At 46.9% G+C, this 18,155-nt stretch overlaps 1 protein-coding gene across 1 annotated transcript in view; it reads left to right on the top strand.

Annotated features, from left to right (window-relative positions):
• The window catches only part of LOC123751494 (uncharacterized protein CG3556), a 98,362-nt gene that overhangs the window by 79,008 nt on the left and 1,199 nt on the right, over window positions 1-18,155 (top strand). The window contains exons 3-10 of the mRNA XM_069301337.1: window positions 1,860-2,106; window positions 2,759-2,862; window positions 7,430-7,576; window positions 10,839-10,999; window positions 14,380-14,590; window positions 15,877-15,968; window positions 16,202-16,332; window positions 17,764-17,918. Coding sequence (XP_069157438.1) covers window positions 1,860-2,106; window positions 2,759-2,862; window positions 7,430-7,576; window positions 10,839-10,999; window positions 14,380-14,590; window positions 15,877-15,968; window positions 16,202-16,332; window positions 17,764-17,918 — 1,248 coding nt within the window. The remainder of the gene's footprint in view (window positions 1-1,859; window positions 2,107-2,758; window positions 2,863-7,429; window positions 7,577-10,838; window positions 11,000-14,379; window positions 14,591-15,876; window positions 15,969-16,201; window positions 16,333-17,763; window positions 17,919-18,155) is intronic.

Below are 18,155 nucleotides of genomic sequence, written 5' to 3'. Positions count from 1 at the left end.
ATGATGGTCGACACACACTGTTAAGAACACCAGCTGTTATGATGGTCGACACACACTGTTAAGAACACCAGCTGTTATGATGGTCGACACACACTGTTAAGAACACCAGCTGTTATGACGGTCGACACACACTGTTAAGAACACCAGCTGTTATGATGGTCGACACACACTGCTAAGAACACCAGCTGTTATGATGGTCGACACACACTGCTAAGAACACCAGCTGTTATGATGGTCGACACACACTGCTAAGAACACCAGCTGTTATGACGGTCGACACACACTGTTAAGAACACCAGCTGTTATGACGGTCGACACACACTGTTAAGAACACCAGCTGTTATGACGGTCGACACACACTGTTAAGAACACCAGCTGTTATGACGGTCGACACACACTGTTAAGAACACCAGCTGTTATGACGGTCGACACACACTGTTAAGAACACCAGCTGTTATGACGGTCGACACACACTGTTAAGAACACCAGCTGTTATGACGGTCGACACACACTGTTAAGAACACCAGCTGTTATGACGGTCGACACACACTGTTAAGAACACCAGCTGTTATGATGGTCGACACACACTGCTAAGAACACCAGCTGTTATGACGGTCGACACACACTGTTAAGAACACCAGCTGTTATGACGGTCGACACACACTGTTAAGAACACCAGCTGTTATGACGGTCGACACACACTGTTAAGAACACCAGCTGTTATGACGGTCGACACACACTGCTAAGAACACCAGCTGTTATGACGGTCGACACACACTGTTAGGAACACCAGCTGTTATGACGGTCGACACACACTGTTAAGAACACCAGCTGTTATGATGGTCGACACACACTGCTAAGAACACCAGCTGTTATGACGGTCGACACACACTGTTAGGAACTCCAGCTGTTATGACGGTCGACACACACTGTTAAGAACACCAGCTGTTATGACGGTCGACACACACTGCTAAGAACACCAGCTGTTATGATGGTCGACACACACTGCTAAGAACACCAGCTGTTATGACGGTCGACACACACTGATCTGAGAGAAATACAGCATCTACTACTTTCACTGAAAAAGTCACATAAGAGATATCGATGCTAATACAATACTAATACAGTACTGAATTAGTTCCGGCACCAGTACATATGAAGTGCTAGTACCAGTACTAATACTATGCTAAAACAGGTACTAGTAGGCCTACAGGTAGAATTCCAAATGCAGCAAGAGGCACTGCTAGGAACTCCAATTTCTAGCAAGATGTACCTCAATTACAAGGGACACTGAGGGACACTGAGGGCCTCTGAGAGCCTCTGAGGACTTCTAAGGACCTCTGAGGGGCCTCTGAGGACTTCAAAGGACCTCTGAGGGGCCTCTAATGACTTCTAAGGACCTCTGAGGGCCTCTGAAGGCCACGAGAGCCTCTGAGAGCCTCTAAGGGCCTCTGAGGGCCTCTGAAGGCCTCTAAGGGCGTGACCTCCCACAAATCACACACACACACTCGAGAAGAGGAGGTGGAGTATCAGTCATATTTCTAGTTTACTTTATTACTGGCCCGAGTCCCATTATGTGGAGGAGGAGGACGACAGTATAGACACATAATGGGTCCAGGAACTAGACCTCACGGACCACCTACAGTACGCAAACTTGTGATATTTGCCGAAGATTTCTGGTTTTGCATCATTTTAAGTGAAGTATTTAGATATCTCTTAAACATTAGTGGTTGTGCTAATTTCGGGGAGTGGATTTTATTGATTTTTATTTATTTTATTTGAGTATTGGGAGTATAGTGGGAGTATTTTACAGTATATTGTTTAGGGTTTTTTTTCCTAATATATATTTTTGTCGTCAGAGTCCGGTGTGGAGGAGGACGCAGCTCGCCCGATGGACGAGCGACCGGTTCTGGCCCTGCCGGCGGCCGGGCGGGCCGTGGCGTGGGTGGTGGGCCAGCGCCGGCCAGACTGGGGGTGGGCCACCGACACGGCCCACACCGTCCTGGCCCTCAGACTAGCCAACGCTACCTGGTTCGCTCCAGACAACCTGGAGGCTCAGCTGGTCACCAAGCAACTGGAGCTGGAACTGGTCCTTAGGCTGTGGAAGTGAGTGAGGGGAGGGGGGGGGGATGGGAGGTGGGGTTGGGGGGGGGGGGATAGGAGGATAGAGGGGATAGAGTGAGAGACTGACCAGTTATCCCTAGTGTCAGTGATTTATATAACCTGTGACCAGTATCTATTCCATTCGACCCTTTGTCTAAGATGTGACCTATTCCATGCGACCCTTTGTCTAAGATGTGACCTATTCCATGCGACCCTTTGTCTAAGATGTCACCTATTCCATGCGACCCTTTGTCTAAGATGTCACCTATTCCATGCGTCCCTTTGTCTAAGATGTGACCTATTCCATTCGACCCTTTGTCTAAGATGTGACCTATTCCATGCGACCCTTTGTCTAAGATGTGACCTATTCCATGCGACCCTTTGTCTAAGATGTCACCTATTCCATGCGTCCCTTTGTCTAAGATGTGACCTATTCCATGCGACCCTTAGTCTAAGATGTGACCTATTCCATGTGTCCCTTTGTCTAAGATGTGACCTATTCCATGCGACCCTTTGTCTAAGATGTGACCTATTCCATGTGTCCCTTTGTCTAAGATGTGACCTATTCCATGCGTCCCTTTGTCAAAGATGTGACCTCATGTGACCTGGACGCCATTTTACCAGCATCTGATGTGTGTGTGTGACCTCTCTACAGGCATCGGGAGCTGCCTCTGACCACAGGTCATCTTGCAGTCAACGTAATGGCGTTGGTGGCACTGTGCCGGGACCCAAGAGCTTTCTACTCCAAGGACCTCGTTGGTGAGTCTGGCTGTTGCTTCCTGCACACACACACTCTTTATTACTCTAAATCACAGTGTTTCGTGGGACCTAAGAGTGTTTTTATTGTGTTTTATGAGAGTTTAAGTATTTCTTGTTTGTGAATTTGTTTGTGTTTGCGGTTCATAATTGAATCGTTTTATTTTCATAACGTTGTTTGTTCCCTACAGCCTTGTTTGCCCGTATTTCACCCTTGTTTGTGATTGATTGTTGCTTATAAACCTGTCTTTCTGCCACCACACTAACTCGACCACACCAATCACCACTATATTGTACCAACACAACCACCCACATTCCTCTACCACCACTCACATCTCCACCACCACCACCCACACCCCCTCTACCACCACCCACCCACACCCCCTCTACCACCACCCACCCACACCCCCTCTACCACCACCCACCCACACCCCCTCTACCACCACCCACCCACACCCCCTCTACCACCATCCACCACCCACCACCACCACCATCACTTTTCGCAACGTGTAAATTGCTGTTGAAAATCTCGTTATCTGAAGGGAAAGAAATTTTGGTCACGCAGTCTTGTTACAAGAGAGAGAGAGAGAGAGAGAGAGAGAGAGAGAGAGAGAGAGAGAGAGAGAGAGAGAGAGAGAGAGAGAGAGAGAGAGAGAGAGAGAGAGAGAGAAGAGAAAGGGAAGGGAACTATCAGAAGAAGCGGCAAGCCCTTACAACTATATCGCAATAGGAAGGGATCAGGATAAGAAATTGGGATGGGACGGGGGGGGGGGGGGGGGAGGAGGAATGGTGCCCAACCACTTGGACGGTCGGGGATTAAACCGTCCACCCTAAGGGATTGGGCAAAGACGAGAAAAAGAGAGAGAGACAGAGACAGAGACAGAGAGACAGAAACAGACAGACATAGACAGAGTACATGAACTAGACATTGTTTTGTGTGTGTTTTAAGATCATAATTGATAGAAATTCCGAACCCCATGTCTTGGTTAGTCCCCCCTCCCCCCTTCCCCCCTTCCCCAGAGGGGGAGAGAGGGGGGTTAGGGTTATATTTATGTCTGAGAATAATTTTGAAATAATGTCTATTCCAATCTCATGTGAGAATTGCTAATATTAATGGGAGAAGATGGCGCGGAAAATACTCTTTCTCTCTCTCCCTGGAATCCGGAATTTTCATGAAATATATGAGGACTGGAATCTCTGGAAATATATAATGCTGGCTCCTTCACCGGCCCCCTACTACAGCCGTCATTATATCATTATCATCATCATCATTATTATGTACTATTTTAATGCTTTGATGTCTTGTTTAATATTCAAAGCATGGTTTTTGGGGCACGGGAAGATCCTGGTTGGTGATTGGCTTATTACCAGCTGGCATGTGGCCAATCAGGAAGATGGTAATGAACCTATGACCGCACCCCTTCTGATGTACGCGCGCGCGCACACGCTCTCTCACTCTCTTTTTCTCTCACTCTCTCTCTCTCACACTCTCTCTCTCTCTCTCTCTCTCTCTCTCTCTCTCTCTCTCTCTCTCTCTCTCTCTCTCTCTCTCTCTCTCTCTCTCTCTCTCTCTCTCTCTCTCTCTGTAGTGTAGCACTTGATACACATCCATCAACGCATATGAAAAGCAATTTGAAAGCAATCATATCACTTTTTGATCGCAGGTATTCAAGTTCTGTGTGTGTGTGTGTGTGTGTGTGTGTGTGTGTGTGTGTGTGTGTGTGTGTGTGTGTGTGTGTGTGTGTGTGTGTGTGTGTGTACTCACCTAATTGTGCTTGCGGGGGTTGAGCTTTGGCACTTTGGTCCTGTGTATGTGTGTGTGTATATGTGTGTGTGTGTGTGTGTGTGTGTGTGTGTGTGTGTGTGTGTGTGTGTGTGTGTGTGTGTGTGTGTGTGTGTGTGTGTGTGTGTGTGTGTGTGAGTAAGTTTCACTCCGTGAATTTCAAGCGTCTTTCTCAACTGGCATTCACCGTTAAGCGGTCTGTGGTAGTCTAAGGTGCTCTGTGGTAGTCTATATGGAGTACATATGGCTACATACGGATCTATGTAGGACCTGTGGCTCTTCCACCTCGTTCCTGATTGAGCTCTAGTCACGACTAAGTTCATGTCAGCTTCTCTGTAATATTTCCCAATGCTCATTTAGGTGTCGTCGGCGTCCAAGTCAGTATCTCTCTCCGATTCCCACCTTTAAAGAACAATTTCCGTGTCGACCTTGCTAATGCAAGTATCTTGGATGTCGTAATCATGTATCTTCGGCATAGTCTTTCTCGTTCTCTGGTTGAGTTTTGTTAGTGTATCTTCGTCGTTCAGCTCTCTTTCTCCCCCCCACCCCTCCTGGACCCCTTCCCCCCTTCATCTAACCCCTTCCTCAATTGAACTCATCTATTCCCCCCCCCCCTAACCTATTAACATCCCCTTTCACCCCACTTATCTCTTACCTATGGGGGGAGGGGCTTCACCCTTATAGGTAAGAGGTAATCCTCACTCACCTACCCCTCCCCTCTGCACCTTTGGTGTGATCTACAGGTGGCGTGGAGCACCTTTGGAGCCCCGACCAGCCATAAGAGCATCACCACTTTGTATAATGTAAACTATCACCTTTTAATAGATTACAACAGAGGTGTGAAGCCTCAGGACAAAACACTAAAAGTGATTGAATGGTCGTAAATAAATGTTCATTTTGAACTGTTGTAATTTGTGCACAATGTATTTGTTGCATAGAAATCTATGTTGCAGTTTGCAATTTCATTGTATTTTTCCCTTCGTTTAAACTACTTCATTACTTTACAGTCATGAATGTATCGAGCCGCTAAACCATTCGTATACACATTGTATGTGTCTAACTTTAAGTAATACAAATATGCTGCCATAATTGTTATTAAATGACTTCAATTAGTTACGGTGTGTGGCCCTCATGACAACACAAATGTGGCCCATATGGCCCTTGGGAGGGACCCTCAGTTTGTCATGCTTGCGTTGATATAGGAGGACAAAACCGTACTAAACTTCAGCCTTGGCAGTCTCCACCTAGGCTCTTATTCCTCCTAGTCCTCACTATGGGCTCCAAATATCCTCCTCCTAGTCCTCACTATGGACTCCAAATATCCTCCTCCTAGTCCTCACTATGGACTCCAAATATCCTCCTCCTAGTCCTCACTCCCTTCTCTCACGCTTTACTGGTCCTCATAATATCAGTGAATGGGCTACCAGGACTACCATTACTACTACTAATACTACTACTACTACTACTACTACTACTACTACTACTACTACTACTACTACTACTACTACTCAGTGAGCTGAGGTCAGGTAGGAGGTGGAGGCTGGTAGTGTCCATATGGTGGGTGAGGGGCAGACAAAAACAGAGACAAAGACTTGCCCTCACTGAGCTCACAGACAAAGACAGAGACAAAGACCTGCCCTCACTGAGCTCACAGACAAAGACAGAGACAAAGACCTGCCCCTCACTGAGCTCACAGACAAAGACAGAGACAAAGACCTGCCCTCACTGAGCTCACAGACAAAGACAGAGACAAAGACTTGCCCTCACTGAGCTCACAGACAAAAACAGAGACAAAGACCTGCCCCTCACTGAGCTCACAGACAAAGACAGAGACAAAGACCTGCCCTCACTGAGCTCACAGACAAAAATGTTGGGATTTCTCTGTTTTTCTGTACTGGAGGATTACCACCGCCCTCCCCTGAACACTCTCTCTCCAGGGACGTATTTCCAGCTCCCCTGGGGCAAATATCTGCAGGTCCCTGGGGGAAATATCTGCAGGTCCCTGGGGCAAATATCTGCAGGTCCCTGGGGGAAATATCTGCAGGTCCCTGGGGCAAATATCTGCAGGTCCCTGGGGCAAACATCTGCAGGTCCCTGGGGCAAATATCTGCAGGTCCCTGGGGCAAATATCTGCAGGTCCCTAAGGGAAATATCTGCAGGTCCCTGGGACAAATATCTGCAGGTCTCTGGGGGAAGTATCTGCAGGTCCCTGGGACAAATATCTGCAGGTCCCTGAGGGAAATATCTGCAGGTCCCTGGGACAAATATCTGCAGGTCCCTGGGGGAAATATCTGCAGGTCCCTGGGGGAAATATCTGCAGGTCCCTGGGGGAAATATCTGCAGGTCCCTGGGACAAATATCTGCAGGTCTATAGGGGAAATATTTTCAGTTCTACGAGATAAATGTGCATATAGGTGTGTGTGTGTGCGTGTGTGCTTGCGTGCGTACGTGCTTGCGTGCGTATGTGCGTGCTTGCGTGCGTATACTGAAACAGCAAAAAGTAAATAAACTAGATTCTTAACCCCCCTTCCCATTTTCTCCCTTCCCCCCCCCCATACCTAAGAATAATCCAACTGTATACCTTTCCTTCCATTCTCTCTCACCCCTCTCTTCCTTCCCTCCCTCTCTCTCTCCCTCCCTTCCGCACACCTCTCCTCTTCCTCCATGCCTCTCACACACACACACACTGCTGCCTCCACTACTAACTCCTCCATGCTCAGCCACACCAACAAATGCCTCCCTTAGTCTAAGGACAAACCTCCGTCCCATCTGTGTCCTCTTCGGCAGCCATGTTGGGCCACCAGGAGGGCGAAGTGGACTTCGAAGTGGCCTTCGCGCAGCTGGCCACCTGCACCGCGGGCCACCACGTCCGCAAGTCCCGAGTTCGACGCCTCGTTGACATGACTACTGACCAAAGCAAGATACACTCCATCGGTAAGAGACTGTGTGTCCATACTACACCCCATACACAGTCATTATACATCTATAATGTTCATTCTACACCCATACACAGTCATTATACAGCTATAATGTTCATACTAGACCCATACACAGTCATTATACAGCTATAATGTTCATACTAGACCCATACACAGTCATTATACATCTATAATGTTCATACTAGACCCATACACAGTCATTATACATCTATAATGTTCATACTACACCCATACACATTCATTATACAGCTATAATATTCATACTAGACCCATACACAGTCATTATACAGCTATAATATTCATACTACACCCCATACACAGTCATTATACATCTATAATGTTCATACTACACTCATACACAGTCATTATACATCCATAATGTTCATACAACATCCATACACAGTCATTATACAGCTATAATATTCATACTAGACTCATACACAGTCATTATACATCTATAATGTTCATACTAGACCCATACACAGTCATTATACATCTATAATGTTCATAAAACATCTTTCTGACTTTTTCCCAGTTGCAAATTCTATTACTTTTTACATCCGCGTTGTTCGTAACGAGTTAGTTTGGACAACGTGGTTATTATCAAAGAATTCCAATTAGAGATTTAATTGGCCTGGACCTGAATAGTTGAGTAATTACCACTCCAAATGTTATTTGATGCAATTTGTCTTGAACATTTACTTTAAGTTTATATTTCATGTTTTAAAATGTTGAGAATTGTTAGGAGGTGAAAGTGTGCATGGTATACTTCTCTCAGCTCGTTAGTGGTTCTTTCAACTCGTTAGTGGTTCTCTCAGCTCGTTAGTGGTTCTCTCAACTCGTTAGTGGTTCTCTCAACTCGTTAGTGGTTCTCTCAGCTCGTTAGTGGTTCTCTCAGCTCGTTAGTGGTTCTCTCAACTCGTTAGTGGTTCTCTCAGCTCGTTAGTGGTTCTCTCAGCTCGATAGTTACTTCTCTCAACTCGTTAGTGGTTCTCTCAACTCGTTAGCACTTCTCTCAACTCTTTAGTGGTTCTCTCAACTCGTTAGCACTTCTCTCAACTCACTAGCACTTTCCTCTCCACTTAATCATGACTACATTGAATGGTTCGGCAGTAATATGAAAGTTCTCAGAGACCCGAACATTCCTCACCGTAAGTATAGACCAAATCTTCATCTTAGACTTAGCAAGAACAGCTACAAGAGCCATCTCCCGACACACGCCAAGAGCCAAGCGTGTGTGTGTGTGTGTGTGTCAGAGACGGATGGAAAACCTATAATCATATTGAAGAATATATTACAAATTCCTGTAGAATCTTGTCAACGCCAGACGACACATCTTAAGATCCAAGTCCACCAATAAATCGGAAACTATCAACCAAGAAAAGATTCGTGTCTTTACTTCGCTATGATGTAATTCCAGGGTCAAGAAAGACAAAATCTTGTCATCCATCTTCAAGAACCGTATTAAAGCTTTGACGTTGGCATAAAAACAAGATGCGTTTCTCATATGTTTTAATAACTAGAGAGATGAGAAGTCATGCCTCAGTTCCAAGGCACACGAGAACTGTGATGTAGCCTGACGGCTGAGTGGATAGCGCTCAGGATTCGTAGTCCTGAGGTTCCGGGTTCGATCCCCGGTGGAGTAGGAAGCAAATGGGCAGAGTTTCTTTCACCCATGATGGACCTGTTCACCTAGCAGTAAGTAGGTACCTGGGAGTTAGACAGCTGCTTCGGGCTACTTCCTAGGGGTGTGTGTGTAACCAAAAGGAGGCCTGGTCGAGGACCGGGCCGCGGGGATGCTAGGCCCCGAAATCATCTCAAGATAACCTCAAGATATCTTGCAAGAAAGGTAAGGATATCTAGCTGGAAGATGTTCTTTCGTAATCTTCAACACCAGAAAACTAAATTATGGTTTTGTTATCATCGTTTTCTGTACAAGATCAACGTTTTCTGTACAAAATCAACGTTTTCTGTACAAGATCAACGTTTTTCTGTACAAGATCAACGTTTTCTGTACAAGGTCAACGTTTTCTGTACAAAATGAACGTTTTCTGTACAAGATCAACGTTTTCTGTACAAGATCAACGTTTTCTGTACAAGATCAACGTTTTCTGTACAAGATCAACGTTTTCTGTACAAGATCAACGTTTTCTGTACAAGATCAACGTGTTTCTGTACAAAGACAACTTTTTAATATTCACTAACGTAACCCAACTCTAAGGACAGCTAGAAGACGTCTGTTATGACTCAAGACGCTCAGCCACAAGCAGGATCACCTTGTATCTTTCTCAAGAACATTTTTCCATCAGCGATCATTAGTCCCCCCCCCCCTCCCAAACACCCACTTTGTGCACGCACTCGCAACAAACAGGTGTTTGAGAAATCAATTAATGGCACAAAGGGAAAGCAATATGAACAAAAAGCCTAAATTTAAATAAAGTCTACATCAGTTAAAAATCACCTCAATAAGATATCAATTGCTGGCTCCAAACTTTCACATGGACTGAGGTAAACAAAAATTTAAAAATATATATCTTTACCTTGTAAAATAAATAAATTAAATGTCGTTTCCAAGCTTGTCTAAACGTTGGCAATTGTTTACAAATATATATATATATATATATATATATATATATATATATATATATATATATATATATATATATATATATATATATATATATATATATATATGTCGTACCTAGTAGCCAGAACTCACTTCTCAGCCTACTATGCAAGGCCCGATTTGCCTAATAAGCCTAGTTTTCATGAATTAATGTTTTTTTCGACAACCTAACCTACCTAACCTAACCAAACCTAACGTTTTCGGCTACCTAACCTAACCTAACCTATAAACATAGGTTAGGTTAGGTTAGGTAGGGTTGGTTAGGTTCGGTCATATATCTACGTTAATTTTAACTCCAATAAAAAAAATTGACCTCATACATAATGAAATGGGTAGCTTTATCATTTCATAAGAAAAAAAATTAGAGAAACTATATTAATTCAGTAAAACTTGGCTTATTAGGCAAATCGGGCCTCGCATAGTAGGCTGAGAAGTGAGTTCTGGCTACTAGGTACGACATATATATATTTAATATACGTTGCTCGTTTACCTGAGTTTATTTTGTCAGAAATACTCTCTGTCTGTCTGTCTCTCTCTCTCTCTCTCTCTCTCTCTCTCTCTCTCTCTCTCTCTCGCATAATATTACTGTGAGTGTGTGTGAGTGACTTAGAGAGGCTCCTGGACCTTACAGACACACTGTCGGTGGTGATCTTGGCCCTCCACTGCGCGCAGCACCAGAGGCGCCACGACCTCCAGCACTACATCGTCCAGGCCTTACACAGCCTCCTCCGTCACCAGGCCCAAGACGGCTCCTTCAACGACAACCTCCACTCCACTGCTCTGGCCCTCCAGGTTAGTTCCTTCAGTCACATCCTCCACTGCTCTCGTCTCTCTCTACCTCACGAGCCGTTCAGATCAAGTCGCCTGTTGTAGATCCCAAGCTGAAAGTCGAGGCATATAGGTTGAAAGTCGAATATCACCATTCAGAGAGAGAGAGAGAGAGAGAGAGAGAGAGAGAGAGAGAGAGAGAGAGAGAGAGAGAGAGAGAGAGAGAGAGAGAGAGAGAGAGAGCATTAGAGCATAAAAACACAATAAAAGAACAAAAAAATGGTCAGAGTTTAATTACCGGATAATATTTCATGGTGGAGAGTTCTTGGACTCTTCAAAGCTGTTGAGAATTTGGAAGACAGAAAGAGTGAGTGTGAGTGTGAATGAGTGTGTGTAGGGTGTGTGGAGGTGTGTGGGGGTGTGTGTAGGGTGTGTGTGGGGTGTATGGAGGTGTGTGTAGGGTGTGTGTGGGGTTTATGGAGGTGTGTGTAGGGTGTGTGGAGGTGTGTGTAGGGTGTGTGTGGGGTGTATGGAGGTGTGTGTAGGGTGTGTGGAGGTGTGTGTAGGGTGTGTGTGGGGTTTATGGAGGTGTGTGTAGGGTGTGTGGAGGTGTGTGTAGGGTGTGTGTGGGGTGTATGGAGGTGTGTGTAGGGTGTGTGGAGGTGTGTGTAGGGTGTGTGGAGGTGTGTGGGGGTGTGTGTAGGGTGTGTGTGGGGTGTATGGAGGTGTGTGTAGGGTGTGTGTGGGGTTTATGGAGGTGTGTGTAGGGTGTGTGGAGGTGTGTGTAGGGTGTGTGTGGGGTGTATGGAGGTGTGTGTAGGGTGTGTGGAGGTTTGTGTAGGGTGTGTGGAGGTGTGTGGGGGTGTGTGTAGGGTGTGTGTGGGGTGTATGGAGGTGTGTGTAGGGTGTGTGGAGGTCTGTGTAGGGTGTGTGGAGGTGTGTGGAGGTGTGTGTAGGGTGTGTGGAGGTGTATGGAGGTGTGTGTAGGGTGTGTGTGGGGTTTATGGAGGTGTGTGTAGGGTGTGTGGAGGTGTGTGTAGGGTGTGTGGAGGTGTGTGGGGGTGTGTGTAGGGTGTGTGGAGGTGTGTGGAGGTGTGTGTAGGGTGTGTGGAGGTGTATGGAGGTGTGTGTAGGGTGTGTGGAGGTGTGTGTAGGGTGTGTGGAGGTGTGTGGAGGTGTGTGTAGGGTGTGTGGAGGTGTATGGAGGTGTGTGGAGGTGTGTGTAGGGTGTGTGGAGGTGTGTGTAGGGTGTGTGGAGGTGTGTGTAGGGTGTGTGGAGGTGTGTGTAGGGTGTGTGGAGGTGTGTGTAGGGTGTGTGGAGGTGTGTGTAGGGTGTGTGGAGGTGTGTGGGGGTGTGTGTAGGGTGTGTGGAGGTGTATGGAGGTGTGTGTAGGGTGTGTGGAGGTGTGTGTAGGGTGTGTGGAGGTGTGTGGGGGTGTGTGTAGGGTGTGTGGAGGTGTGTGGAGGTGTGTGTAGGGTGTGTGGAGGTGTATGGAGGTGTGTGGAGGTGTGTGTAGGGTGTGTGGAGGTGTGTGGAGGTGTGTGGAGGTGTGTGTAGGGTGTGTGGAGGTGTGTGGAGGTGTGTGTAGGGTGTGTGGAGGTGTATGGAGGTGTGTGGAGGTGTGTGTAGGGTGTGTGGAGGTGTGTGGAGGTGTGTGTAGGGTGTGTGGAGGTGTATGGAGGTGTGTGTAGGGTGTGTGGAGGTGTGTGTAGGGTGTGTGGGGGGGTGTATGGAGGTGTGTGTAAGGTGTGTGGAGGTGTGTGTAGGGTGTGTGGAGGTGTGTGTAGGGTGTGTGGAGGTGTATGGAGGTGTGTGTAGGGTGTGTGGAGGTGTGTGTAGGGTGTGTGGAGGTGTGTGTAGGGTGTGTGGAGGTGTGTGTAGGGTGTGTAGGGTGTGTGGAGGTGTGTGTAGGGTGTGTGGAGGTGTGTGTAGGGTGTGTAGGGTGTGTGGAGGTGTGTGTAGGGTGTGTGGAGGTGTGTGGAGGTGTGTGTAGGGTGTGTGGAGGTGTGTGGAGGTGTGTGTAGGGTGTGTGGAGGTCTGTGTAGGGTGTGTGGAGGTGTGTGGAGGTGTGTGTAGGGTGTGTGGAGGTCTGTGTAGGGTGTGTGGAGGTGTGTGGAGGTGTGTGTAGGGTGTGTGGAGGTCTGTGTAGGGTGTGTGGAGGTGTATGGAGGTGTGTGTAGGGGGTGTAGTTTGGGTGTACAAACAATTCACACATAAAAAGGACTACTAATCATACAATATAATATTATGGGTAACCGCAACTCGTAACGAGCTAAGTGTGTTATTATCTCGACCAATCACAGACGTAATAAGTATAAACAATGTCTGAATGATTACCTTCCGCAGCCAATCATCTTCCGGCTCTTACAGTGACGTCACGAGGCCGGTGTTACCAGCAGATGAGCCGTGTTGACTTTATCAATATGGTGATGAGGGTGAAGCTCTGTCCCTTACCTCGTCTCTCTCTACCTTCCTCCCTAGTCTCCCTACCTCCCTACTTACCTTTCTCCCTAGTCTCCCTACCTTCCTACTTACCTTTCTCCCTAGTCTCCCTACCTCCCTACTTACCTTTCTCCCTAGTCTCCCTACCTTCCATCATTCCTCTCGTCTCCCTCCCTCCCTCGGCTCCTTCCCTCCTTCGGCTCCCCCTCTTTCCTTCTCTCCATTTTCTCCACCGCTTTCTTCCTCTACTTCTCCTGGGCATTGATCTTGATGGTAAGAAATGTGTCTCACCTGTGAGTGGCCAAAGCATAGGGTGTGGCTCTCACGTCTTGTGTGTGTGTCGTACTGCAGAATGAATTCAGAATTCCACGTTTACCTCTATTTACTCGAAGGCCATTATTTTCAGTGGCCTCGATGGAGGATAAGATGTCGGTTGGCTAGTCTGGCTTGGGTGTGAATCTGGAGTGTGTGAGTAGTGCGGTGTGTGTGTTCGGTGACATCTCCAGCGAGGTCGTGAAGCTGGAGTGTCATCCTGGTTCACGGGGGCGCCCCAAGGGTCCATACCCTGCCCTGGTATGCTCCTACATCACCTGTATTCGTGTGGCGTCAGTCTCCGGGAGGCTCAGGTCTTGGTTCAGTATTTACAGCGTTCCCACATTCTCCCTCTTTCACCTGGACCCCCTCGCGAAGGGGCGTGCCTGATGCCCACTGAATCTGACCGGCGGGTTTGACGTAGTATCCCGGGGTCTGGTGTACGGTGGCCATCTTCCTGACCCAACATCCTTCTTTGCTGTCGAGTTCACCCTGCCTTTACCTCCGACTTCCTCCCTCCCTCTCTCTCTCTCTCTCCCTTCCACGTTTCACCTCATTTCAACTGCTCCCTTCCCTTCCATCTTCCCTTCATTTTCCATTTCTCCACCTTCTTTTCTCCCTCTCTCATCTCTCCGTCTCTCTCCCTCAGGCGATGATGTCCAGCCAGCTGGCAGGGACATGGAACGCAACGCGGGCGCAGGAGTATGTTCTCTCTCACCAGCTTCCTGATGGGTCCTTCGGCGGCCTCTTCGACACCAACGCCGTCTTGCCGCTGCTGGGCGGACGCACTCTACTTGACGTCGCCCTCAGGAAGTGTCCGAGGGTCGCCCACGACACCATCGACGATGAAGACGCTCCAGGTAAGTCACCCATCTTGTAGTAACGTTTTCTTTGGTGGCTATTGTGTCCGTTTTCTGTGTTATTTACACCTTTTTTTTTGTATTTAAGGTAGGTGTGTCTGAACAATTCGTTTTCTTAAGCAAGTAATTATCAAAAGAAGGCACCAAGCCAGGGCATTCGTTTTCTTAATGCTAGGTGAACAGGGGCATTAGTTGAAAAGAAACGTGTACAACCATTTCTGTCTCGCTCAGAGTTCGAATCTGGGATTTCCTATTGTTTATTTATTTGTTTAACTATTTATTTATTTATGTATAAACAAGAAGGTACATTGGGTATATGAGAATACAGAGCATTGATGTTTTGACATTCTTGTTAAGCGACTAACACTCGTAGCGTTTCCGGCAGGTCCTTAATCTAACAGATAATTTTAAGTCAGATTCAGATTCAGATTCAGATGTTTATTCAGGTAAGGTATATACATACAAGTGATGTTACATTAATGGATTGATATATAGATAGAGCTAGTACATACAATGCCTAAAGCCACTATTACGCAATGCGTTTCGGGCAAGATAAAATTTGTAGGTATAGTAGGTAGTAGGTGTTGTAGGTATAGTAGGTAATTTGTAGCAAAATTGGCATTGTGATTCGAGAACGCAGCCAATTGTACCACGGAGACTCCTGTTCTGTATATTGCCTGTATACAATGTTCACTTCGGCATTGTTTTTTTATGATTTTCTTGTATTAAATAATGCAGTCACCTATCCCGCTACTAACCAGACCCAAAGGCTCTTAACCTGACTGAGCGAGCAAGAAACACATCAAGAAAGGATCGAAGACATTTTATCTTAATGTCACAAAATATTTCAGAAGTTGTTGTTGTTTGAGATTTAGCTACTCAGAACGTAGTGTCCATGTAGCACGGGCTATGGTGAGCCCGTAAATTTCAGAAGATTGATTGATTGATTGACTCGATCAGTCAGGTGAAGTGCTTAAGGGGCTGTACAGTTGCTGGATGGGTGTCAGCAGCAAGAGGGCCTACTGGTGGACCTATGACTAGGGGGAACGACCCAGCTGTTCTGTGTTAGAAAATTAACAAGAATTAACATATATATATATATATATATATATATATATATATATATATATATATATATATATATATATATATATACACTGCACCACTACTCAAGCCGCACCTCAGTGGCACCTCTCCTTGTTCTTGGAGGTTTAGAATATCTCTTAATTCAGGATAAGGATTTGTGTCTAAAACTTACGAGGCGTTTATCTTTTGTTTGTGACCAGTGGACGAGTTTGTGGTGCCGAGTGAGCCGCCAGCCGTGCCCTCTGACCTGCCCCCGCGACCTGACCTCTCCAACACCACCATTAAGGAGATGGTGAGACACTCAAACATCATCTCCAACTTTGGCCAAGTTTTTCCTCCTGTTGTTACCGGAAAATGCTCAAAAAATTATCTATACTAATTTATTTGTTGCTAATGACAACAATTTTAAGACTGGGTGAGAAGTGCAATAAATCGCAGACATTTGTGTATAAAATACAGTAGGTAGGGGGGAAGGTGATGCAGTATAGTGTATGATACAGCCTGTCTCACTTTCGTGGCCTGCAGGTGAAGGTGACATACATCATCTGGAAGGGGAACAACGCCACCATCAATTACAACCTCACCTTCACTGTCCCGGTCAACACCACCTTCCTCACTATCATGAAGATGGCCGCCGAGCAGGACGAGCGTTTTACGTGAGTAACCCCTCACACTCTGTGTGAGTACCCCCCTCACAGTCTGTGTGAGTACCCCCTCACAGTCTGTGTGAGTACCCCCCTCACAGTCTGTGTGAGTACCCCCCTCACAGTCTGTGTGAGTATCCCCCTCACAGTCTGTGTGAGTACCCCCCTCACAGTCTGTGTGAGTACCCCCCTCATAGTCTGTGTGAGTACCCCCTCACAGTCTGTGTGAGTACCCCCCTCACAGTCTGTGTGAGTACCCCCCTCACAGTCTGTGTGAGTACCCCCCTCACAGTCTGTGTGAGTACCCCCTCACAGTCTGTGTGAGTACCCCCCTCACAGTCTGTGTGAGTACCCCCCTCACAGTCTGTGTGAGTATCCCCCTCACAGTCTGTGTGAGTACCCCCCCTCACAGTCTGTGTGAGTACCCCCCTCATAGTCTGTGTGAGTACCCCCTCACAGTCTGTGTGAGTACCCCCCTCACAGTCTGTGTGAGTACCCCCCTCACAGTCTGTGTGAGTACCCCCCTCACAGTCTGTGTGAGTACCCCCCTCACAGTCTGTGTGAGTACCCCCCTCATAGTCTGTGTGAGTACCCCCTCACAGTCTGTGTGAGTACCCCCCTCACAGTCTGTGTGAGTACCCCCCTCACAGTCTGTGTGAGTACCCCCCTCACAGTCTGTGTGAGTACCCCCCTCACAGTCTGTGTGAGTACCCCCCTCATAGTCTGTGTGAGTACCCCCCTCACAGTCTGTGTGAGTACCCCCCTCACAGTCTGTGTGAGTACCCCCCTCATAGTCTGTGTGAGTAACCCCCCACAGTTCGTGTGAGTACCCATACATGGCTCGTGTATGATTGATATAATGTATATAGCCAAAACATCCTCTAATGTTGTGTATTAAACATTGTAGGTTCAGCCGGTATAGTTATCTTTCTACTTTGTTCATTGTTCATAAACCTTTGTTCTGTAGGTTCTCGTCAGGGCCTCTAAAAGAGGTTTAAATCCATTGAACTTTAGTCTCTGACTTTCTAAAGTAGTCCATATCTTGCGTTTGGTCTCTTTCCTATCTTTATTGACTAACTTCTACTCTCTCTCTCTCTCTCTCTCTCTCTCTCTCTCTCTCTCTCTCTCTCTCTCTCTCTCTCTCTCTCTCTCTCTCTCTCTCTCTCTCTCTCTCTTTCTCTCTCTCTCTCTCTCTCTCTCTCTCTCTCTCTCTCTCTCTCTCTCTCTCTCTCTCTCTCTCTCTCTCTCTCTCTCTCTCTCTCTCTCTCTCTCTCTCCGATTCCAACAGTTTATAAACGTGTTTAAACCCACTGTTGCAATATCCTAAATCCTCCTGTATACGATTAAGAAAACTTTCCCCAGGTTTCAAGACTTTCCTCTCCGGTTTCGTACCCGTGCAACCCATTCAGCATTCTAAATATGTGTGTGTGTTGTGTCACACAGGTTCTCGGCGTCGCACTGGGGTCATGGTCTCTACATCCACACACTGGCCGGCGCCAAGGAGGAGAAGCTGGGTTACTGGTTCTGGCTTTTCTACCGCATGAAGGAGCCGCCTGTCCCTGGCACCAAGCCTGATAACAAGTTCGTCGTGGGCACAGGTTAGTGTGGCACTACTGTGGCACACCCTCCCTAGCTGGCCACTCTAGGGTCCTGTCAGTGGGGTAAGTCAGAGTTGTTTGGGGTTATTGTTGGGGTCACGAGGCTGTCTCGGATCGAGGAGGAACCGACTCGCCCTGAGGCCATACTTGAAAGGTAAGATTCACTGAAATGTTTATATGATTTCCCATTTCCTTTGGTGTTGGAGTCATGTGCTGGTGCCGCAGGAAAGGTGGGAG

This window comes from Procambarus clarkii, chromosome 45 (genome assembly GCF_040958095.1).
Source record: "Procambarus clarkii isolate CNS0578487 chromosome 45, FALCON_Pclarkii_2.0, whole genome shotgun sequence".
In the NCBI taxonomy this organism is placed as follows: domain Eukaryota; kingdom Metazoa; phylum Arthropoda; class Malacostraca; order Decapoda; family Cambaridae; genus Procambarus; species Procambarus clarkii.
The sequence above is the reverse complement of the archived record's forward strand: the minus strand, read 5'-3'. Positions and strand labels throughout refer to the sequence as shown.